Source organism: Dromaius novaehollandiae, chromosome 24 (assembly GCF_036370855.1).
Source record: "Dromaius novaehollandiae isolate bDroNov1 chromosome 24, bDroNov1.hap1, whole genome shotgun sequence".
Classification (NCBI taxonomy): Eukaryota; Metazoa; Chordata; class Aves; order Casuariiformes; family Dromaiidae; genus Dromaius; species Dromaius novaehollandiae.
Window position 1 is genome coordinate 5,916,156 of NC_088121.1, and position 24,383 is coordinate 5,940,538.

At 38.3% G+C, this 24,383-nt stretch overlaps 1 protein-coding gene across 4 annotated transcripts in view; it reads left to right on the top strand.

The window, feature by feature from the left end:
- UBE4B (ubiquitination factor E4B) overlaps nucleotides 1-24,383 on the top strand; it is a 45,570-nt gene that overhangs the window by 15,382 nt on the left and 5,805 nt on the right. For 2 of the 4 annotated variants that reach the window (XM_026095557.2, XM_064525576.1), the window contains 20 exons: nucleotides 1,746-1,890; nucleotides 2,765-2,993; nucleotides 3,449-3,859; nucleotides 8,409-8,550; nucleotides 9,057-9,157; nucleotides 10,350-10,464; nucleotides 12,218-12,301; nucleotides 13,886-13,942; nucleotides 14,317-14,433; nucleotides 14,546-14,644; nucleotides 15,108-15,221; nucleotides 16,226-16,424; nucleotides 16,705-16,843; nucleotides 19,180-19,279; nucleotides 20,048-20,175; nucleotides 20,612-20,710; nucleotides 21,591-21,826; nucleotides 22,535-22,661; nucleotides 22,932-23,076; nucleotides 24,181-24,315. In XM_026095557.2, the coding sequence (XP_025951342.1) occupies nucleotides 1,746-1,890; nucleotides 2,765-2,993; nucleotides 3,449-3,859; nucleotides 8,409-8,550; nucleotides 9,057-9,157; nucleotides 10,350-10,464; nucleotides 12,218-12,301; nucleotides 13,886-13,942; nucleotides 14,317-14,433; nucleotides 14,546-14,644; nucleotides 15,108-15,221; nucleotides 16,226-16,424; nucleotides 16,705-16,843; nucleotides 19,180-19,279; nucleotides 20,048-20,175; nucleotides 20,612-20,710; nucleotides 21,591-21,826; nucleotides 22,535-22,661; nucleotides 22,932-23,076; nucleotides 24,181-24,315 (2,922 nt within the window). The remainder of the gene's footprint in view (nucleotides 1-1,745; nucleotides 1,891-2,764; nucleotides 2,994-3,448; nucleotides 3,860-8,408; nucleotides 8,551-9,056; nucleotides 9,158-10,349; nucleotides 10,465-12,217; nucleotides 12,302-13,885; nucleotides 13,943-14,316; nucleotides 14,434-14,545; nucleotides 14,645-15,107; nucleotides 15,222-16,225; nucleotides 16,425-16,704; nucleotides 16,844-19,179; nucleotides 19,280-20,047; nucleotides 20,176-20,611; nucleotides 20,711-21,590; nucleotides 21,827-22,534; nucleotides 22,662-22,931; nucleotides 23,077-24,180; nucleotides 24,316-24,383) is intronic. The other 2 variants (XM_064525575.1, XM_026095556.2) reach the window with 2 other exon arrangements.

Below are 24,383 nucleotides of genomic sequence, written 5' to 3' on the forward strand. Positions count from 1 at the left end.
CATAGTTGCTGGAAATCTGTGGTGAATCTAGGCTTACCCTGTAGCCACTACGTGATGTCAGATCTAAAGAAAAAGAAAAGTTTTTTTTTTTTTAATAACATCTTTGTCTTTTCAACGATGCATTTTCTTCTTCCACATTCAACCACTTTCCCTAAAGGAAAGAGTATTACTATTTCAAAAAGTGTAATAAAGTAGGACAAAGTAAACTTGTATCAAGTATCAGTTACACTTTTGGTCTAGGAAGGATCTCTAACTCTTGCAGGAGAATAGTCTCCAAGCTGAAAATGTTTGATCTTTAAAATTCCATGCAGTTGAGTTGCCTGTTTTGTGTGCCGCTTTTGCGGCAGCAGTCAAGAGCGTAGAGGATGCAGAGTTATGCTGTTGGCTTGTCGTAATCTCGTCCCTTTATTTAGTGTAGTAAGGTGCAAGTGTGGAAATTAACATATGGAAAAATGAGAATAGCATAGATGAAACTAAGCAGTTTTACTGCTGACTCCAGTTACAGTTATGGAAGGCTCATCAGAAGAAAAATTGCTATAAATCTGTCCTATCCTTACATTTATTTTCTAATTATCCACTACGGGCTCACATCAGATGGAGTACAAAGCTACAGGTGACTTTTGGTCTGATCTGTATAGTGTCGTAGGATGCATGTGATTATTATTGCCAAGGTCAGTAATGTAGTTGCTGCTATTAAATACATAGTGTTAGCCAAGAAAGAAAGAAAATTGAAATTGGTAGAGTTGAAATGGGTAAGTGATCAGCCACCAACCAAAGTGTTTGGGCCTGCGCTATCTTGTAGATTTTGGAGTGAAGAAATTTATTTTTCCCCTTGTACTTTCCAATTATAGTTATTGTAGGCTGAAACTGGCTTTTGTGTAGCAAGTATTTTTGAAGTGCTTTTAGTGCAACTCTTCTTTATAATGACAGTTTTATTGTTGCATGCCACAGTTCTGTGAATAAAAAGTAATGAGTTCATGTATGCTTTGAAAATGTTTTTAAATGCAAGCTCTCCTCACATTGCAGGGAAAATTAGTTGAATTTTATTTCTCTGTATCTTGCCGTTTTCCCAGGTGCATCCTCAAAGCTGCCTTAGGATTGCAAGAGCCCTCCCATTTAACCCTTGCTAGCCATTATTTATGGTAGCATTGTTTTTATAGAAATTATTTTTATTTAGTTTTGAGCACAGTAGACATGATTTTATTTTTTTGGAAGAAAAGGGAATGAGGCAAATTCTTGAGTCTTTTGTCCTGTCCTGACTTCATCCAAGTGAAAGATGCCATTCCTTGGACAAAGATTTGAAGGGAAGAAAGTCTGGGGAACCTTGTAAGCTCACCCCTTCTTGTGCTTTCACTTTTAGAAGAAACTGTTAAAATACCATATGTGTGCGTAGCAAAAATTTAAATCCCCATTTAATTCCCTGTTAAGGGAATCAGCACAAGTATCTTGGTTAAACTTCCCTTCTTATATATTTTTTCTAATGTATTTTGGGAAGTTGCTTACTACTGGATTAGTGTATTTCTGCTGCATCTATTCTGCATCTCTTCTTTCTTTTTTCTTTCCTTTTCCCAAATAAATTTTGACAACTATATTTGTGTTCCTTCCTAAGTACACAAAATCTGTCATCAAGAGTTAGCCTAAAGCTATTTAAAGACCTGAATCTGATAAAATTGTGACTTGACTGATACAATCATAATTAATGCAAATAAATTTTTCTCCCCCCACCCCCTCCACCCCCAACTAAGGAGCCTCTGTCTGGGTCTGAAGTGTCTGAGGAACAAGCTTTACAGCTGGTCTGTAAGATCTTCAGAGTTTCTTGGAAGGACCGAGATAGAGATGTCATCTTCCTGACTTCGCTCTCTGCCCAATTTAAGCAGAACCCAAAGGAAGGTAGGAATCTGAGCTGTTATCGTTGTTAGGGATTGCTTCAGTTGAGTAAAACTGGTGTGTTCCCTACCCTTGTCTTTAGCATTTTGTCTTGTTGCTGTGATGCCAGAGCCACTTACTTGCAGGCATTGATTTCAACATTGAGAGGAAAGTGCATCTGCTGACAGCAGATGTAGCAGGAAATGGAGTACCTGGAAGGGAACACAGAAAGACTGGTTATAGCTCCTGTTGTAGTTAACTGCTAATAGTCTTGTTGATTGATTTGTTCTGTTATCTTGGCTGATATTGCCATGTTGCTGGATTTTTTTTTTTCTCTCCAGAAACCTACTGACTTCACATGGTCTGTCTTGCATTGCAACATATTTAGCAGTTCATTTTATAAGCTAAGAATTTCTGGTTGTTTTATGTAACAAGGTATACTATATTTATTTTGTCAGCTATGAGATATGGCCAGACTGAAAATTGGTCATTTATGTGTGGGCATACTGGGGGTGGGGGGGTCGTCTTTTGTTTTCCTTCCTTAGGATACGAGTTGCTCAACTCAACAGTAGAGGGGGAAAGACAAGACAACTGTAATGATCATTAATAACAACATTAAGTTGTTTATGATCTTTCATAATTTCCATAAAAGTTATCATAATTTCCATAAAAGTTATATTTTTGTGTAGCTGTAATTTCAGAACCTAGGTAGTGTAGACAGAATGATAATTACAAATACATTTCAGTGTATTGCTCTTGCAAAATGCAGCACGTGATTCACAAGGGTAGTTGATGACACTTTTTTTAGGTGAAATCTCTGATAATGTTAGTAACTGATCTATAGATTAAGACAATAGGAGATATGAGGATATTAACAGTATTCTTTTACTTTTAACAGTGTTTTCCGATTTTAAGGACTTGATTGGACAGATTTTGATGGAAGTTCTGATGATGTCAACCCAGTCAAGAGATGAAAACCCATTTGCCAGCCTGACAGCTACATCGCAACCAATTGCTGCAGCTGCCCGGTCACCTGATAGAAGCCTAATTTTAAACACTGGCTCCAACCCAGGAACCAGCCCTATGTTCTGTAATGTGGGCTCCTTTGGTTCCAGTTCATTATCCAGGTGACTTCTGATTATACTTGAATATTGATTTCACTTAAATATTGATTGGTAAAGTAAGAGAGAAGCATAGAAGTATCCCAAGAACAATAAATAAAATAGACTTTAAAAATTTATCACTCTTTTTCATGTGACTTTTCCTCCCACTGTCACCATTTTTGACCATATTGACATGATCAGAGGCATATTTGATAGGTTAGGGCCATGTAGCAGGTTCCTTCAGAGAAATGTCCCTAACTTGCATCTATTAGGGTTCTGGCTGTTAACTTAAAAATGTGTAAATAGTGAGATAGTTTTATTCAACATTAGTAAAAAAGCATTAATGTATGTGAGCTGCAGAACTATTACTCGAGTCATCAGAAGGGGAAGGGCTTCTGTTGCTCATTTACTTTTTCACCCTTTTTCTACATATCCTAAATTGTTGCTTTTTTTTTCTTTTTCCTCTGTAACTGGTTTAGTCTCTATGGGACTAGTCCAGCTCCTACTATCAATTTCACAAGCTATGTACCAATGACTGGTTCATCTCTTACCCCACCAGCCAGTTCAGTTGCCACCACATCAGTGCCTTCCATTTCTGTCAGCTCTCACCTCACTGCAGCAAGCCCTTCTGGGATCCAGCCCTCCTCTCCGAGGTACCGGCCATACACTGTTGCCCATTCTGGAGGCTTTTCAGCTTCTTCCATCCCGCGTTCCTTGAATATTTCCATCCCATCTAGTTCACCAAGTCCTCCAGTCACAGCTACTAGCCCTCCGGGCATGCCAGTCATCACGTCCAGGCAGAGACCCACGGCAATGGGTCCACCTTTGTTTACCGCTTCACCCAGTACCTTGCGCAGGCGTTCCTCTTTACTGAACAGGATTCCTTCTAGGTATTTCACAAGAGCAAAAGTGTGTTTAATGTGTGCAGTGAGGGTGTGGCATAATCACGCAGTTTGGAAGAGCTTATGTTTGTGCTGAGCTTGCCTTACTTACCCCGAGTTGATTTCTGTGTTTTGGTTTGTGCTCATATATTGACTTGCTAACAAGTCCTCTCTGCCAAAATGATAAAACTGCCTCTGCCAGCATTTGAGGTGGAATGTAATTACCTTAAAGGTAGCAATATCTTTTTTTCCTCCTCTCTTTACATCCATTCCAGGTAAACCATTAGCTTTCTGTTCAGCTGCTACTGCTGGATAGTATATCAAACAGGCCTCTTGCTTTGCAATCGGTTTTCTCAGTAAGGCTTTAGTTGACTTGTTGAAAGCTGTTACTTGCTGGACTGTGTTAGAATGGACTACCTAATGCACAGATTTAAATTACAGATTAGCCTGTTCTAGTATGCTAAACCAAATACAACTGCATTTTCTCTCTGTTGGCTGCGCTTAGAATCCCGTTCCCTGCAGGAGGGAGAGGCTAACAGGTGGTGTTTTGGTACCGCTGCTTTACAGTTCAGTAGCTTGGAACTGTAATATTTTATTATTCAATTAGATCTAAACATTTCCATGTAAGCCATAACTTTTATTAGGTCTCAAAAATTATTTTTAAGTTTTTGGTTTGTGAGTGTGTGGTGTTTTGATATGTGAATAACTTGTAGTAGCGTCACAGAGCATGTTAGCGTAGGCTTGTTTTTTCTAACATAGTTATCCATGGTCTGCATGTTTTGAGAAGAAGTTTTTTGGCAGATTTACATAGAAAAGCTATAGCATACTTTTTCTTTTCTTTTTGGCTCGAAACAAATCTCTGATGGCCTTTTTCATTTTTGTTGTGGTAGTATATACGACAACCCTTTCTCCCTCCTCTTCCTTGCCGTTTCTGATGTATCTGAGGACAGTAGTGATGAAGAAAATGAAGATGATGATTTTTCTTGTGTCCAGTTTGGGTCCAGGTATTGGAGAAAAAGAATGTAACCTGCATGTTTGGGTGCTTAGGAACTAACAGTCTCTAGTGTTTTTTCAAAGTAACTTGGGACATGAGCAAAGCCAAGGAGATGACTTGGATGATTTTTAAGATGTTATGTAAACAAGTATAATGAATCCTAGTCATGTCAACTCTTTTTAAAGAGATGACTAAGGTAAAGGAAGCGTTAATCATATTGCCTTTTAGATGTAATGAGTCCTGTTTCTGAAATGGATGTTTCAGTGGAGCTCCTCATTGGTTGTATGAGTAGAAGGAATATTATTCACACATAGCTGTAATTTTAAAAGCAATGATACGTCACGTGCATTTCTTTTCTATCAAAAACTGGAAAATGACGACAAAGGTTAACACGTGGAAAAAGATCGAGTGGCAAATACTCAGCCGATGCAAATAGTGTGTGTTTGTTGCAGATTCATTGGTGTTCTACCTGTTTATGGCAGCTGAGGCCGTCTCCCGTAACCTGTGAGGAAAACGTATCTGACAGTTTAATTTCTTAGGGATTATTACAAGTCCTTTAACGTGGTGGGTGCTAGAGGCTGATGTATTTGGAACAGCCAAGAATGGAGGGAGAGAGGGGAATAACTTACTGTAAAACAAAGACCTAAGAATCCTGTAACAAAAGCCTTTCATTTGTGTGGCTTTAAGGCATATGAAAACAAAGTGAGAACTGATATTAGTCAGTTCTGTCTGGAGGCTGGCCAGATAGCTGTGCAAAATAACAAAACCTGCGGAACACTGGATATGCCAAGAAAAAAATGCTATGGGAAATGCGAATGTGGGGTAGGATCTTCCCTGGTTTTACATTTCATTACAGAGTAATATTGCAATGTCTCAGCTGGTATGGAAATGTTTTCCCATTAGGGGTGAGCTTTTGCTATGAGAAATGAGCAGCTCTCCTACAAACTTGTTCATCATATCCAAGTGATTTGCATTCTTGATCTGTCTGTTGGAAGAAAGGAATCATTTTCACCCTTTCCCATTGAAATTTTAAATTCCTTAGCTTTGTCACGTGCACCAGAATTCCCAAAGAAATGCCCTGTTCTTTTGTATCCACACAAATTGGAGAAAGGAATAAATATATTATATAAAAAGCACTATTTTAGGAAGACTCTGGAAAACGATAGTTCTGTAGTCCTACTAGACTTTTAATGAACGCTTAGGCTCCTAGTTATGACCAGTAATAATCCTGAGCTGGTCTAAGCCTGGCCACGCATGTTCTAATAGCTAGAACCAGTTGCAGTTTACACCTGACTAAGGGAAGGAAGGTCAGGGTTTTAAAGGCGGCATACGTGTTGAACAACCAGGAGGAAAAGAATTCCTTTAGACTTTTAATCCCCTTTGAAGTATTTTAGTTGCAGCAGAAGTGAGCGGAAATCTCATTGCCTGAGTGTCAGGGAATGAATGCCCTAAGAGACTTAAGATGTGCCTTCTCCACCACCCCCCGAGCTCCTCTGTGTGTGATTGTACTGGTGGTTATGTCGGGGCGTTACTGTCAAAGACAGACCGATAACCAGAGAGCTTTCCAATAGCATCTCCTGGTTTCCATGGCACTGTGATTTCAGGGCAGATAACTTGATAACACAGTTGGGGGGGGGGGGGGGAAATGACTGTGTACATGGAATTTGGGGTGATTTTTTCCACCGTTTTGTTCAAGTCTGATTCGTATGCTGTTGACAGTTTAACCCAAACGTTGGATTGGGTTGCACAGCCTGCAATCCCCCAGGATTTTTCGGGGGATTGTGCTTCTGGTGTCTTGGCTTGTATGTTATGTCCTGGCACGCTGCAGACACCAGTAAGGTTTTAGTTTAAATTATGAACACAATAACTGTACAATTACACAACAACTTGCACTCTGAAAATACTAAGGCACCCAAAGTGTGCAAGGAGGATATGAGTTTTGTTTTGGAATAATTTCAGTTACTGCTGCAGTGAAACCATTTAGGATGACTAAATTTAGAATTAATAGTTTTTTAATCTAAATTTATGTTCTCAAGGGTAATTTTTAAGCTGAAGGTGAGAAGCCAAGAGGTCAGAAAGAGAGACTGTAGAGAAGAAAATGGATATGTGGTTTCATGGTAACCCAGAACTGTTTTAGTAGAGCTAAATTTGGCATGATTTAATTTTGGTTCAATAACTGAAAAAACAAATTCTGTGCTATTAGAAGCTGGTATATTGCTTGATGTGCTTCACCACCATGTGCTTAACAAGTAATAATCTCTTTGATTTATTGGTTGGACTGTACAGCTTGCACAATAGGCTTGTACAGCTTGATTATTAAAATGTAAATTATTTTACAGTTTTTAAGTAATTCCAGCTTTGACAGTTTGTCATAGTTTTAACATGGTTTAAAAAAGCTACATCTAAGGAAACATACTCTTATTTTTCAATTTAAATTTTGGATTTTTTAAATTAGTCTCTTATTTAAATTCACCCTGACTGTACACTGATGTCATTCAGTGAGAGATAGCTGTGGATCATCCATGTAATTGCTGTTTGTTTGAGGGTTTTATACTTTTTACGTAAGGCAAATATATCTTCTCTTAATTCCCTTTTGTAAAATGAGGTTTTAATTTTTAATTAGCCTTGCCAAGCTGTTATGTAGAGAGGAATTCTGTTGGGATAACAAGTCTGGGACTGAGAGGCCTTGGGTACATTCCCACTTTTTCTGTTTAATTTCTGTCTTGTCTCGGGCATGTTTTTGTCTTCGTGGGTTTAGTTTTCATGTTTACAGTATTGGGGCTTTTTTTTTTTTTTTCTGAAGCTGTACTAATTAATGAAATGGAATGTTTTTACTGTGAGTGAGTTGAACTGAGTTGAAGTTAAACAATCTTTAATATGAGAATGCTAAAAGGAACAGCTCCTCTTGTGCGGTCTCCTGTTTCCTTTGTTCTCCTTTCTTTAGAGTATACATGTGGTTATCTGTAGTCCTTGTCTATCTGTGGGCTAAGGTCCCTTCTTTGCAGTGGGAGGATTTACCTGCCGTGGGTCAGATAGCATTAACAGAGTTGGTGAAATTTATAACGCTTTAGGATGTTACACTTGGTCTGTGCAGAAGCTGTGTAGAGGCTGCATCGTTGCATGGTAGTGTTGCAAAGCTCTTCCCGGGAGTTTTAAAAGTGTTGGTGTCAAGTGCGTTGTTGCTTGAAGGATGTTCCTTTTTAATGTTGCCATGTGAGAACTGCATTTTGATTCCCATTATATTCGTGGACCTTATTGCCATCTCTCAGGTATTTATTCATTTAATAAGGCAAGTGATTCTTCAGTCTTGTTACAGTGCAGCTGAATTTTCAGAGTTGGACAAGCCGTTAAGTAAGAGCTCTTCATAGGTCAGAGGGCTGAGCAGAATTGCTGAGGAGGCCGTGTGTATGTGTGATGGGATAGAGTCTTCAGAAAATTGACAGAGAAAGTCAAGGGCTCGTGAATTATATGATTGTGCAAGAGTGGGGAACTGTACCTTATGCTCCGTTTCTTTTTTTTTTTTTTTTTTTTTTTTTTTTTCTTCTGTGTACGTGTCTTCTGAAGTGTGGGAGGCTCTGGCAGCTCAAGTGTTTCCGATTCCTGCAGTGACCACTTCACCATTGAAACTTGTAAGGAGACAGAGATGCTGAACTACCTCATTGAGTGTTTTGACAGAGTTGGAATAGAGGAGAGAAAAGCACCAAAGGTATGTTTGGGAAGAGTGGAGTCATGTCAGTACTGTCACAGGCTGTCCTCTCGCTCTTCAGTCGCAAAGGGGAAAGTTGGTGGAAATGGATAGTTATTTCTTTATGGCTTTGTTGTATAAATAGATCTGTAGGTTTATAAGCTCCCTTTTAACTTTTATTAATTCATCCCTTCGGCATCCTGAATCTGTCTTATATCTCTAAAATAAGCAGTGTTTTAGGAACCATCCTTTCCTTTGGATCCTCAGCATTTTATCTGAGATTATTCCACCTAAAAATATATTTGTCAGATCAATTCCCTGTCAGCCTTCTGTATTTTGCTATCAACCTCTTGCTGGGGCGGGGGGGGAGGTGACACTCTTTATATATAATCTGAGAGATTTTTAACTGGAAGTATGCTTGGTTTGCGTATTGCATTCATATTGCATGAATGAAGAAGAATGATATTTCCTGTCTATTCTGTCTCTAAATACTTTTAGCTTGTATTAAAATAACTTTATCTTATCAGATGTGTAGCCAGCCAACAGTTAGTCAGCTACTGAGCAACATCCGATCACAGTGCATTTCCCATGCTGCTTTGGTGCTACAGGGATCCTTAACGCAACCAAGGTACGTACAGCTGATGTCAGTTGTGACAGACACTCTGTTTTGGGATTTTTTTTTTTTTTCCTCTGAGGGTTAGATGAGAAAATGTAAATATATCCTGCTCAAACAACTTATCTTACTAGCTGTGGACCTTTCCTTCTGGATCCAGCTGTACCAGTGGATTGGTTTACTGTTTGGAGTTATTGTTCCCACTAATGTATTGGTGGAAGGCAGTTTAATTGCTCTCTTACTGTTTTTGGATAAAATCATCCAGGTTCACTTGAGCAGTTTAGATGGGTGATCTGAGCTTACCAAGCTCTTTTTGCCTTACCACATGCATACTGTTTTGCTAGCAGACTGTTGGGGCACTGCTCCTGTGAAGGTCAGTAGCCAGCAGAGCTGCATCTGAGAGACACTTCTAATCCAAGTGTGTGGTATGGGCTGCTCACTGACCTAGGGCTTGCTTGCATCAGAGCGTTTACCACAACGCTTCTGGCAATGTAAATCTGTAGGCATTCTAGACTAAATCACTGATCAGAGATTTCTGGTGATAAAAGCAGTTGTTTAACTAGCAGCTTATTTAGTTGGAACAATATAAAGGTTTTAAAACAGTGTATGTTACTTTTTGTAAAATCTGCATAATTCTGTATTTGTATCCAAACAAATCCTTTTGTAATCTTTAAAGCTGTATCAGTGTTCCACTGTGCCATGGAATTAGTTTTGTCTTTACTTGAACCAATGCTGACATTGCAAAAAGTTTTGTGTATGTAATAAGAAAAAAAGGCACTTTTACATATTCTCAGGGAGCAGTTAAATGTAATGACTGTATTAATTTAGAAAATACTTATGTTAGATCCTTTCCTTGGTGCTGGAGAGAAAAACAGGTTGAGATCAGTGGAACAGACCTGATGTTGTTGCTTCACTAGCTTAACAAAGGGTCTTTTCATTAGAGAGGAGTAGAAGGGGAAGACCAATTACTGTCCAGAAGCCATTATTTTCTTCTGGCATCATTAAACTAAAGTGTGATGTTGGCAGCAGCATCTATTTCAGAATAATCTTTGCACAGGTAACTTGAGAAGACAAGATTAGTTACTTCTGAAAGGTGTAGATGTCTGCATGTTGATGCTCTGCTTTTTGGCGCATCATTATATGCGATTCGTCTGACTTTATCCTATTCAAAAAATCACTGGTTTTGGATTTCTTTATACAAATAAAGGTCATTGCAGCAGCAGTCTCTGCTGGTACCATATATGCTGTGTAGGAACCTCCCATTTGGCTTCATCCAAGAACTGGTGAGAACAACTTACCAAGACGAAGAGGTGTTCAAACAGGTAAGGCATACCTTTAAATATGAACAACCGAACAAAACCCCTATTTGCCATACCCAAGGGATTTCCAGAGCTTTATTCTGCACAACACAGTTCTAAACCTGTTGCTTCAGGCAGTGGCAAACTGTTAAGCAATTGGAGTTAGGGGTTTTTTTGGTTTGTTTTTCTTAATTACTTAAGATTTCAGGAAAATGTCTGACTTTAATGATTGGAATAGCACATAATAAAAAGTGTATTTGTTAATGAGTGGTACATCTTTATGTAAAGTCAAAGTGTGGTACTCGGAGTACCTCAGCATATAAGAGTGATTTATTATAGGATTGACCTTTGTTTTTCATCCTTTGGTGTGTTGTGTACAAAATATCCTAAAAACACATATGTAAGACAGCAATTTTCTGTAATCATACTTAAGTGTTCATTATTATTTCTATCTTGCCATGTTTTCCATTCTTATAACTTGAATGATTTATATCTAAGATGCTAAGAGTATTTTAGAAATCCTAGCCCATTAAATCTTCATATTTTACAGAGGAGATGACTGAGAAATACCAGATGACTTGTCCAGTGTGCCAGGGTATTTCACTGAGAGAATCAAGGGTGGGACCTGATGGGTCTAGTAATTCAGGCACAAAACTGGCAAACTTCTCCTAGCCCATATAATGTTAAAGCGGGTCAGTCAGGTTGTAATTGACTGATTAGTGCTCATGTAGTATTATGTGACTTAGCTATAAACAAGGGGCTTTCAGAATGGCATTTGGTCTTTCATATTTTGAAAAATTGAAGGAAAGGCAGCTCATGCCAAAGTGTGTATTCAAGTGCCTTTCAAAAATTTACATCATTCTTTGGGCACCTCTTAGTAGAGGTTGATGTAGCTGAAAATACGTTTATACATTTAAGGCTGTGAAAAAAGTAGCTACAAAAAGTGTTTATAGTAATCTATTATGAAGATTAGAACCATTCATCCAGCTGAAGTAGAAAATAACCTGTGTATAATACTTTCTTGTGACATGATTTAAATGTATCTCTTTGTACAAGCAACACAATATAGCTCAATTTGAATTCCAGTGAGACCCCTTGTTATTGTTGCAAAATGACCATGAGTTAATTTTTTGGAGGGAATAGTTGTCAGAGCTGCATGATTGGGGCTTACTAATTGGGTACTATTACTTTTGATTAAAAAGTTCCTGCCATGTCACTTCCTTTTTCATAACAATCCATGACTGCTACTTATTATTTTTGTTGTCATGCTGTTAGAGCTTATCAGCACAAACCAACTTGGTTAAATGAGATGCAAAAATTGAAGCTATATTTTTTTCCCAAGTATGTGGGCAAATTAATTATTACCCAGCTGGGCTATCAAACTTTTGAAGACAGGTAGTTTTTACAAGTAAGACCTTATGCCCAGGCATCAAGTTAATAGATTATTTACATTATATCTGAATACAGAGAAGATTCAGGCCAGATAGCTTTCCTAACATGCAACAAAAAAATGGCATTTTATGGTTCTAATTTCATAGCTTTAAGCAAAATAATTGACCGCAAACTGATTTTTAGCTTTGATACTCTTGAGCGTTCAGGCATTGAAATGTCATCTGAAATGACTGATGCAATTTGACAGGGAAAAATTTTTGTTTTTCTTGTGTGTAATCTGCAGTATTTGAAGAATGAACAGACATTACATGCTGTGTAAAGCAATGAGTCACTTGTTTGATTGCTTCCTTTTCTTGAAGAAAGTAATCTACTTCTGTTTCTACAGATCTTTATCCCCATCTTACAAGGCCTGGCTCTGGCTTCCAAAGAGTGCTCCCTGGATAGTGACAACTTTAAATACCCCCTTATGGTAAGGACAGTTCACTTCTCTAAGTTCTTTCTTTATGATTCCTCATAATTTATGCAGATTCTTTCCAAGATAACATGCTTCAGCATTTTTGGGCTTCCTTTGTTTGGGTTAATGGGTTAATATTAAACCCTGCGTTGGAAGCTTTATGTGGTATGAGATGTGCGAAAGACCACAAAAAAATCCACTAGAATCTGTGAGGCCAATAATGTCACAAGCTTAATGTGCAGCAGACTTTATATAGCGAGCTATTCAAATGCTTATATAAATAGTTTTTTCATGATTTATGTAAGCTTAATCAAACGTATGAATTTTGTCATGCATATTAGTTATAATACCTTTAGATGCATCTAAAATTCTGCTAAGCCCTTCCCATTTTAAATCTGGGAAATAAGGGCTGGCATCCATACCAGCATTTATTGGACTCGCCTTTGTACATGGCCAGTTAAAATACACTGCATTAAAAACAATTTGAATTGATGGCTGTTGTACTGTAGGAAAATGTGATATTTCATGACTGAAACATTACTTTCTTTGAAGGAAGTGCATGTTTTAGTCCCCAGATCTGCTTCCTTTCTGCTACTCTTATTGACAAAATAAAAAACCTTCTAAACAGCATGCGGAGCCACAAGAGAGCAAGCTAAAATCTTGACTAACTTGTGCATTGTCAGCTAGTACCTTCAGATTCTGGGGTCTTCAATATATGATGCCAAAAAAGACCGTTCTTCATATCCCAGACTTAATTTGTACTTAAAGAAATTAGCTGAACTGGAGTACTGCAGACCAAATTGATTAAGCGACTGAGGTACTTTTGGAAAAATAACCTCCTCCTGTTGTTCTGTGTTTTCATGCTATTCTGTTATTTGCCCAATAACCATTGCAAATTTGGCTGTCAGCTACAGCAAGGGCTATTTCAAAATGCATCATCATTTTGAGCATCTTAAATTAGCACAATGTGCACCAAAAGGATGGAATAGTAGTTACTTGCTTTAGTGCAATTGAAGTATGAGAACATATAGTAAAAGAAAGGTGGGATACATGAAAGCCTTCAGTATTTTTGTGTTCTCAGAATACTATGTTGTAAACCTCCCCCCCCCCCCCCCGCCACAACTGCAAGTGAGTCAGAGATGTGGATAGGATTCTTTGTTTCTGGCTTCTGTGTTCCTCTGATGTTTTTCTACTCTGATTCAAAAGAGAAAGGCCTTTGATGTATGTATAGTACAATTACTGCATTTATTGTTGTTACTAACATTCGTGTGGCAGTTCAGGAGTCCAGCAAAAACATCGTTATGTTCTGAACAAGCAAATAATCTGCACAGCTAAATTTTGAAATAAGCGCAGTATTTATAATCCTATGAGACATGTTAACTTTCTTGAGACAACTGGAAACAGACGTAGATGCTGAAAGGGGAGGAGGGTATGCTCTAACTCTTTTTGCATCATCACTGTAGAAGATGGAAAATTTTTCACTGCTTAAGGGAAAAATAGTTGGCTCTTTCAGCAGTTTACCACGTTAGTCTTGTTATTAGCAGATAGGTTATTTGGGAAATGCACGCTAAAATAACTTTTCTTGGGATTTCCTTACAGGCATTATGTGAACTTTGTGAAATCAAGTTTGGGAAAACACACCCCATGTGCAGTTTGGTAAGTGATCTCTTTTTTATTATTATTAAAAGAACCATATAGCTTATTTTGTTGGTTGACATCTCCTGATTCACATTGATGGAGTTTTTTGGAACTCTGAAGAGGGGCTATTGTAATATCTCATGCTAAATAATAGTTTAAAGTCGACTGTGGTAAAGGGAGTCCTTTTCCCTCAGATTTTAGAAAAAAAAAATAGAGCAAACATGACCTGCTTAGATTTCTGAAGTACTGAGGAGATCTTTCCATTTAGCTATCTACATGACTGGATGTTGAAAAATCAAGGGCCTGTTGCAAATACTGAAAGGTAACAGTGCACTCTGCACTTACAGTTAATCACTGTAAGGAATTAACTTGCTATTTGTCTTATTTTCTAGGTTGTATCTTTGCCCTTGTGGTTGCCTAAATCTTTAAGCACAGGTGCAGGAAGAGAGCTGCAAAGACTTTCTTATCTTGGAGCCTTCCTCAGTCTCTCTGTCTTTGCTGAAGATGATGTAAGTGTTACAGCAAGAGGTTGACAGTAGTGTGGGTTTTCTGTTTTTTGGGTTTTTTTTTTTTTTTTTTGAACAAAACAGATGCATTTGCCAATATTCATTCTACTTTCAGAACAAAGTTGTTGAAAAGTACTTCTCAGGGCCTGCCATTACTCTTGAAAACACCCGGGTTGTTAGCCAGTCTTTGCAACATTACCTGGAATTAGCAAGGGTAAGTGTCCTCATTTTTAACAACTGCAAAAAATATTGTGGGTTTTTTAGGCCTGACATAGTTGAAGAATATTTTATTAAAAAAACCCTACTTTCTGTATTTAAAAAAAACAAATCCGTGAGGATATGGCTGAAGGGAATTAGGAAAAACATTGAGAGCTACAAATCTTTCTCTAAGGCTGCAAGCCAACTCAGAAAATATCAGAACAGTTAGTCATGGATTATAGCTAAAGGATGTTAAAGGATGAGTAAAAAATACTTACTATTAGTAATGTTTGTATTTCAGTGATCTTTCATATACACCTTTTCTGTAACTAATGTATGCATGTAATATTGACAAATAAGACCATAACAGAAGCTGTAGTGGATTCTGTAGAATTTATGGAACGTAAAAATATGGAGCAGCAGAAAGCAGGAACGTTGAAGTATGTGCAACCTGACAGAATGTTTGTTTGAAATTCCAGCAAGAGCTGTTCAAAATTCTACACAGTATTTTACTGAATGGCGAAACTCGAGAAGCAGCTCTCAGTTACATGGCAGCTGTTGTCAATGCCAACATGAAGAAGGCACAGATGCAGGTAAACAAAGGGAACACTCTTCCTGTGATTCATGAGCTTAGTGCACAAACAGCATCAGACAGCTGATGCAATGGTGGCTCTTGAATGGAGGACAGAAGAATTTCGAAAGTGTACTACAGCAGGCAAGAAACCATGTGATCAGTCTTCATCTCTTTCAATACATTTCCCATTTTTGAAATGATTCTGTTGTACCTGCTTGATCAGTTTGTTATTTCTTCTCTTGGAACTGACATGCCACTTAGTTAACCAGGATTCTGTATTAGATGTTTAAGATTTTGAACTTTTTTTTCCTCCCTCTCCTCCTTTAATACATCTGTGGAGGTTTCCTTCCAACTGGCTATGTTTAAAACCCTTTTTTCCCTAGCTGGTAAGTTGCTAGGCTTTGTTTGGTTCCTGTAGAAGGAGTAATCCAGATATGAACTGGCACAGTTCCGATGAAGCAACAGGGGTATTATTTTGCAGTTGCTTGGTTAATGTGCTGGACTCATTTCCTGTGATAAAATCTGTGCATGAATCCTGAACCAGTGAAGTTTGCATCATTGTTGTCTTCAAGTCCCTGCTTCAAAAGCAAACACTGGAACTACCACTAGGAATATTTCTGTGAAATTCCAGTGAAGAAATAGTAGCCACCTTACACTTAAGATACAATTTGTGCATTGAAGCTCAGCAGTTATTTGAAACTCTCTTGTGGCTGACTACATCTGTGGCAAACCATTTTTGGAAGAGGCCTCTTAAAGCCCTTTTTGCTTCTTTTGTCTTCTGCTACCTCTCCTTTTTATGTGTGTTTAACATTCTTGAAAATGACTGAACATGGACTGTGCAAAGAGACATTATTACTGTAAATGACTTTCTGGTTATCAGGAAGATCTCCTTAGAGATGCACATTCTTCCCTACTTCTCCCTTTTCTTGAGCTTGCCTGTTTCATTTATGTTGAATACTGTTAAAGCAGCAGCAGCAAATGCCCTTGCAATTGTCTTCAACCATTTACTTTCTTACCCCACAGACGGATGATCGTTTGGTATCTACTGATGGCTTTATGCTCAACTTTTTATGGGTACTACAGCAACTAAGTACGAAGATAAAGCTGGAAACGGTTGATCCCACGTACATCTTTCATCCCAGGTGTCGTATTGACCTTCCAACCGATGAGACAAGAGTGAAAGCAACAATGGAGGATGTTACAGCCTGGATTGCTGAGCTTCGTGAGTACTATATGGAATATATGTTGAGCACTTTGTGTCTGCCTTCTATTTCTGATACTGGAGGTACAATGAAGTATTTGATTCTGGCAAATAGTTCCCTTTTTCCCAAATGTTTTTTCTTGATGCTGTCTGCTCTTAAAACTTGTTCTAAGTGAAGTTGAGTAGTTCAAGGTTTTGCCCCCCAGATAATCCAGTCCATTTCTTTCTTTCGTCATCTATACTGCTTTTTTCTTTCTTTCTCTCTCTCTCTCTCAATCTCTCTTTTTTTTTTCTTTTTTAGACAGGGATCCGTCTTCATTTTCTGAGCCGAAATTCCCAACGGAATGTTTCTTCCTCACCCTGCATGCCCATCATCTCTCCATCCTGCCAAGCTGCCGCCGGTACATACGTAGACTGCGGGCCATCAGGGAACTCAACAGGTTAGAAAATGTTAATTACCTAGTGTGTCATCAGAGAGTCCCCCACCATCCCGAACAATGGGGTTTTTTTTGTTTTGTTTTTTTTCCCCCCTGTAGCTGCAAGTCGTAGGAGCTTAATGGAAATTGCAATGACAGTTTGGGTAAAATTATTGCTGAGTACATATCATCTAATTATTTGTTAGTCTGCTGGTGTTGGCCCTTACAGATCTTCCTGATATTGAGGGACTGTGGCTTGTATCAGGAATTCAAGTAATAGAAGGAGAGAGGATATTAATTACACATGACAGCTTAACTCGGTGGCAAGACCATTCTATTCCAAAGAGGACAGGATTGAGCATCTGAGCGCTTCAGGACTTGTGGCATTAACTTTAATTTATGGTTAAACAGTGTTAAGTAATCCATGGTGTGCTTGATGGTGTGTGGACATCAGTGCCTTAGGCTCTTTGGCCTACCTAGAAGAGTGCATGTAAAGTTACATTTGATAATCAAGTCATTGTAGATGACTTGTGATATGAAAACAAATACATCATTAACTGTTCCTGTGATAAATATATTTATCTTTTTCCCCTACCTTCTGTGGTGGGATAACTTACTCTGTTTAAAACAAACAAACAAAAAAACCCAACCCCCCCCCAAAGACCCTTTGTTTTAATACTGTTTAAAATGAAAAAAAAGCTTCAGCAGTGAATTCTTAATATTGTGGCTGTATATGTAATTCAGCATGTGGTTTATTATTTAAAAAATTCTAAATATAAGTTCTGATGCTGACATGAAGATACTGCTCTTTTCCATTTCCCTTGGTATGAGTCCAAATAGACTTTTATAGCTGCTAAACCTTGAAGAATACTCTCTGTTAAAATTAGAATAGATTTTTATATCATCACTATTTTCCATTGTTTATAATTGCAGTCATTGCATTTTGGTAAATGTTCCTTGGCAGTAACACTGTGAGTTCATTACAGGATTTTTGAACTGCATTTATAGTGATTTCATTTTTAGCTGTTAAAGCACATGCAGGCCAAGAACCTGGGAAGCTGCAGAGAACAGAGCAGGAAGAGTCAGTGTATTTTAAAGAAAAAGTATTTTCAAATAAACAAGGCCTGGATTATTTGTAAATAAGCCACACATTTGGCTTGAAAAAGGAATTGCTGCTTTTCCTTATGTAGAGTTGTTAAGAACGAGTTGCCTATGTGGCAATCTACATCCAGTCCTGTAGTGCTGAAGAGCTCTTGGCTTTCACTGCCTTCAGTAGCAGCTTAGTATTCAGCACTCTTCATGAATTGCTCAGTTGCTTTCAAGACAAGGCAACATATTTATATGCTGATAATAAAGAAGTTAGAATAGGTGTTTTTCTGCTGTAAGCAGAGGTTGATGTGGAAAGGAATCTGTGCTCAGAGGAAGGAGGAAAAGGGACTGTGTTCATATATTGAGTTTTGTTGCAGTCCAGCTGCTCTCCCTAAAAAGGGCTTAGATATAGGAACATGTAGGGGTTTTCGTGTAAATGGTGTGTGTACTGTAACTATCTGCGTTTAAATTCCCTTTTCTGTAAGGCAGAGTGAGAAGATGGGTAAGACAGAGGAGGTAATATTGGCCAGTCTTGATGTACTGGTTCTTTTGCTGACAGGGAGACTATATGGACTAGTCCTGTATTGCGCTGCTCCTCCACAAGCTTGAATTTTATGGGGCGTGGAAAAGGGCAGAACAAAGCTGTAAAAAAGAGTAGAGTGTGGGAAGATGCGAATGATGAAGATCTATGCCTTTCCTGGGAAAGGGAAGGTCTTTTGAACAAGTCCTGTTGTCAGCTCCCTTTTTCTTAGCTGCTTGTTTTCCATTTCTTTTCTGATTTTAGAAGCTGAATGTAATCTTTAAATATCTGGTTGTTAATTGGACCAGCCCCTCTTTGTGTTGAGGTTGATAGATTTTAATGACATCCTTTTAACGTTCCTTTAGAGTAACTCTGGATTTTGGTTTTTTGGGGGGGGTCGTTTAAGGCAATTTTCTTTTAATACAATGAATAAAGTAAGTTTGCCTAGAGGATAGATCCTTTCTTTATTACTACCCCCACCCCGCACTGTTCTGATTTGCCCAACAGGCTTGTATGCTGAAGCTAGCGTATGGACTATGCATTTGGACACACACTGCACGTACAAAAGTAATTTATTTTTCTTGTGGTGATGAAGGGTAACTTCTATGAAGATGGTTAGCTCATTTTTTTCCACTTTTCTTTCTGCTCAATATTTCCTCTGTATTTAGCAGATAAGTAGGTTGATTGCCTTGCAGATTGTCAGCACATATCCCCTTTGTTCTGATAACCAGTTATTGCTTATGGTTTTCAGGACTGTTGAAGATCTGAAAAACAATGAAAGTCAGTGGAAGGATTCTCCTCTTGCTACCAGGCATCGAGAGATGCTGAAACGTTGCAAGACACAACTTAAGGTTTGTAAGCGATTTGGATCACAACTAAATGCCTTTGTCAACCTGTTTTGTATATTGATGTTTAAATGCAACTTTCCACAGATTTTTCTTGAAAGTGGTGCTTATGAATACATGAACCATATGAGGTTGTTATAGCATAGCATGTTTTGATCGCTCTAGATAGCAGTCATAATACAATGGAATATTAATGATGATTTAAAAATACAAAGTAACACCAAGATTACATAGCCAGTATTTCTGAGAAAGAAGAAAATATTGTTCTCTCCATTTTTTTTTTTTTAGAAAGAGAATAGCAAATGCATTGTGATTTGTTTGGGGGCGTATGTGTGCACAGTCCATGCCTAAACTGGGGATAGAACTCTTGAATCCTTAATCTCGTGAGAGTTCTTGCAAAGAGGAGTGCCATGGGGTCCTTTGTTTTGAATCTGGGTCCTACTCAGGCCTTCCTAGTATAAACTGATAAAAATTTCCTGCACTGTATTGTCAAGATGACTTTACTTGCATGTTTTCAGACTTTGATACCTCTATTTCTTTTGTTGTTTCTTAAAGCTAATAAAAGGCTCTGTCCTTGCAACTCTTGGAGTTACACGTGTCTGTTTTTCTTGATGTGTTGGGCATTAAGTGCTCTGTCTTCTTCAAATAACAGTATAGCTTAAGAAAAGGCTATTGTGTAATGGTTCACAAATATATTGATTAACTTGGATAGGTTTGACCTTCCTGTTATGTTGTGTCTTGTCCTACAGTAGTCTTTGTATCCCTCTTCTGCAGAAACTGGTGAGGTGCAAGGCTTGTGCAGATGCTGGTTTGCTGGATGAGAACTTTCTTAGGAGATGTCTGAATTTCTATGGCATGGTGATTCAGCTGATGCTTCGCATTCTTGACCCTGCCTATCCCAAGTGAGTGTCAGGATTGTCCATGTAAATTGTATCAAAGATATTTCAGAGCATGATGGATTGTTTACTGAATTTAGCAGTTCTAGAATTTTAATTAGCTTTGTCAGTGACTGCATTCTTACGTAATTGTTTCTTTAATTATTTAAGTCAGTGACATACATTCTTACATAGAATGTTTGTCTTATTTACAGGTTCAGTTGCAGTTGTGGGGGGAGAAGACCCTCAACTATGTTTAGTAGATTTGAAGCACTGACATGGACTTGTAAAAAGTCAAAAAAGACTTCTAAAAAGTCACTGATGTGAACTTCTAAAAAGTCAATGTCAGAATGTTTGTAAAGTGTTCCTACTGGAGCATTTCCGTAGGAGAACACGTGACATTTTCTGCTTAACCATGATATTTCACTGCCCCCTTTGTTGCGGTGTCTCCTTTATTCAACAGCATAAAACTGCCTTTAGCTCCTGAAGTTCCGAAGGTATTTGCAGCATTGCCAGAGTTTTATGTGGAAGATGTTGCTGAATTTTTGTTTTTTATTGTACAGTAAGTAAAGTTATTTCTGAAGAAATTTTATTCTACCCTTTACCTCTGTAGCAGGTGGTGTGCACACAAATAAATTTAGGGTGTGAATTTAACATGCTAGCTAGTCTGTAGTTGTTATTCTAGTGCTGTTTTACCGACAGTTTGTGTCAGCTGGCACTGTTGCAGATCTAGTACCTAGATGACCTTCAGGGATCTCTTCTAACCTAAACTTGTTTATGATATTATTATGCTTCCTGTTTTTGAAGAAAGGTTCCCCTGCCACCCCAAGAACTTTCTTTATGGTTTGGAGTTTGCTGAGACCTTGTAGATCTCAAGATATGTTCATCATTACTAGACCAATATTAAAAATAAGTCATGGCTTAACAAAAAATAGAAAACTCTATTTAATTATAGATTTATTAGGATGAAATGCATTTGTATTGTTTTAGCAGTTTAGATGGTCACACATACTATTAGGATGTATTCCTAGAGTCCTGAAGTTGGTCACTTTCTTTGTGAAAACATTCCTTCAAATGCAAACTTTGCTGTGGCATGTGATGGAGATGAGTGGTTGCTGTTGCCTTCCTGAGGTGCCATTAAAGTGGCATTTGATAGCAAATTTGCTATTACACGCAATAGAAGAGTATCATGGTGCTTCAAAGGAGAAAGTTTGGAATCGGGACCAAAATCCAGCTGCCAGTAAACAGCTGGTAAGAGCTCTTAAAAGAGTAAGAATCTAGTTTCCGTAGAGAAAGGTAGGAAGTCGTGTTAAAATGACTTGAGCTTTCCCTATCGCTAATAAGTGACCTGAACTTACTTGAGATAAGTATATCATGGATCTTCTGTAAGTGATATAGGGTTGGGGGGTTTTGTTTCTTTTTCCTCATCATCTTTCTTTCAGATACGCTCCTCAGGTGCTTTATGAGCCCTGTACTCAGGACATTGTAATGTTCCTTGTTGTGATGCTGTGCAACCAGAACTACATCCGAAATCCTTATTTGGTAGCCAAGCTGGTGGAAGTGATGTTCATGACAAATCCAGCTGTTCAGCCCCGGACACAGAAGTTCTTTGAAATGATTGAGAACCATCCCCTCTCCACTAAATTGTTAGTCCCCTCCTTGATGAAGTTTTACACAGGTAAGTTCATTCTTTTTAATTCTCTGAGTGATTCAGTGAACTATGAGTATTATAAAGCAATAGGTTCTGTTAGTTGTAGTGACCTTTAAGAAATCCTAAGCAGGATCTTGGGTGAGGCTTTGTTACTCGAGAATCAGGGGAAAACTGCATTGCATGGAGCCTTGAGAAGAATCCTAGTCCATCCACAACCTGTTGTGCATTGACAACTCTGCCATTGTAGCTTGATGTGAGAATTGTTTTGGTGGTGTTTAGATTCTAAGTTAGAAAGATTTTGTTTAAATTCCCAGTCCTCCCTTACAAAATAAACTTCGACTATGGTCTTGCTAGTCATATAAGTTTTAACATGAAGGGCTTTGCATGCTGAGAAGCAACTATTTTGCCGTGGTGTTCCCTCAGTTTTCTCATTATTGAAATCTTGGATTGTGGAGTGAAGAGCACGGTGGAGTAGAGTTGAACAGAGCAGAAAGTATGTTTTTTGAGGTTTGATTTTCTTCAGAACTGAGGTTGGGTCTGGATTCGAAAATGGATAGTGCTTCTTTACATGGGAATTAAGAGGGAGATTTCTGCATGTGAATTGAATTTCATCTCTTCAAGCTTGGTACTTGAAGCTCATCACATTGGGGTAGCAGGAAAGAGATGTAGTGTGTTACAAGTGAAGATTGGTGGGAAAAAGACTGATTTCAGTTCTGAGATCTGTTTCTTTTTCAGATGTTGAACATACTGGAGCCACTAGTGAATTCTATGACAAGTTTACAATCCGCTACCACATCAGCACCATTTTCAAAAGCCTCTGGCAGAATATAGCTCACCATGGTACATTCATGGAAGAGTTCAAGTGAGTAAGAAATTGTGTATGGTGCTGCTTACTGTCATGCAAACTGCTGAGGAGGTCATTACCATTGGAAATGGGTGATGCTGCTTTCCATTGTGTTTTAAATGACAGCCCCTGCCAGTGGAACTCGAGTGTTTCTAAACACTGAGCTCTGGACACCATTCAACTTGGCTTGGGGAATGGGGTTATGCAGTGCAGGAGTGTTACTGGGGTTGCAGTCTGCTCAGCACACCCATCTACTCTGCAGTGATAATTGTGTTTCAATGCTTTCAGCTCTGGGAAGCAGTTTGTTCGCTACATCAACATGCTGATAAATGACACAACTTTCTTGCTGGATGAGAGTCTGGAGTCCCTAAAACGTATCCATGAAGTGCAAGAGGAGATGAAGAATAAAGAACAATGGGACCTGCTGCCCAGGGTGAACAGAACTGTTTTTTGAAGTGCCCTTTACTACTTTTTCATATTTTTATATAAAACTGGGCTTTTTTTTTAGTTTTTGGATAAGAGGCAGCACAAAAGAGCTGCTTGTAAGAAGCAGTTCTCAAAGCTGTTTCTTGCTGCCAATATGGCCATAGTCACTCTGGATGTCATTCTGCAATAAAACATTCTGCGTAGTTATGTTGTCGCTGGCAAAGAGTGGTGTGAGAAGTGGAAAGAGTATATAGTTTTAAATTACTGTGCACTTAGAATTTTAAAATGAGAGATTGAGACTTTAACCTTCTTGAAGGAGATTTTGGAAGATGCTTGCCAGTTTGGTTGACTTCAAGATAATGAAGCTTTTATTTTGTTAGTGCATTGATCCTGTGTAGATTTGGTATAGACAATTAAAGAATTATATCTCAGAACTTAGCCTGATTAAATGATAATTGTGTGTGTTGACTCACCAATGTCAGATATTTCTATTTTAAGCTTATTGATTTAAAATTCTTTTTTGAAACAAAAAGCTATAAAAGAAACATCTTCTTTGTTAAATTACTTCTGATTTGCACTCCTGAAGTTTTTGTTCCTGCTTAAGCCTACTAGCAAGGTAAAGCCATTAATGTACTGTCAAAATGAGCTGGTGCATAATCTGCAGATTGTTCCAGTATGGAGTGTATTTATCTACATCATAATTGCTTATGATGATGCATAAATTAGAACTTCACTTGACTCTTAGCTCCCAAGTTGGTTGTGAAGTATTGACATTTGGATGGAGAGAAAGCATAACCCAGTTTTGCAGTTGTGAGGAGTCATTCCAGTATGTAAGCAGACTCACTAAATGTGGAGTCTTGTGATACTGTTTGTAGTTGTTGTCAATTTTGACTGATGCAGCATTCCACATAATTAGTGCAGTGTTTTCTTTAGCGTTAGGTAGTAACAAGGAACTGCATCTTACATTTTAAAATGTATCATATCTGGATTTCATTTGCAGTCTGTTCTTTTGCCTGCCCAGATGATGTTAGCACTATGGTTGTTAAGTTTGTGATTGATAATGAGGTAGGAAATTCTATGGACTTGTAACCGCTGAATACTTATTTTCTAGGATCAGCAGCAGGCTCGACAGTCGCAGCTCGCTCAGGATGAGCGTGTGTCTCGTTCATATCTTGCCCTGGCAACAGAAACTGTTGACATGTTCCATATCCTTACCAAGCAGGTTCAAAAGCCTTTCCTCAGACCTGTAAGTCCTGCTCAGATGTGACTTAGTGTCTGCCTAGTTTCTAGTTTCTCTAACATCTCTTCTGTTGG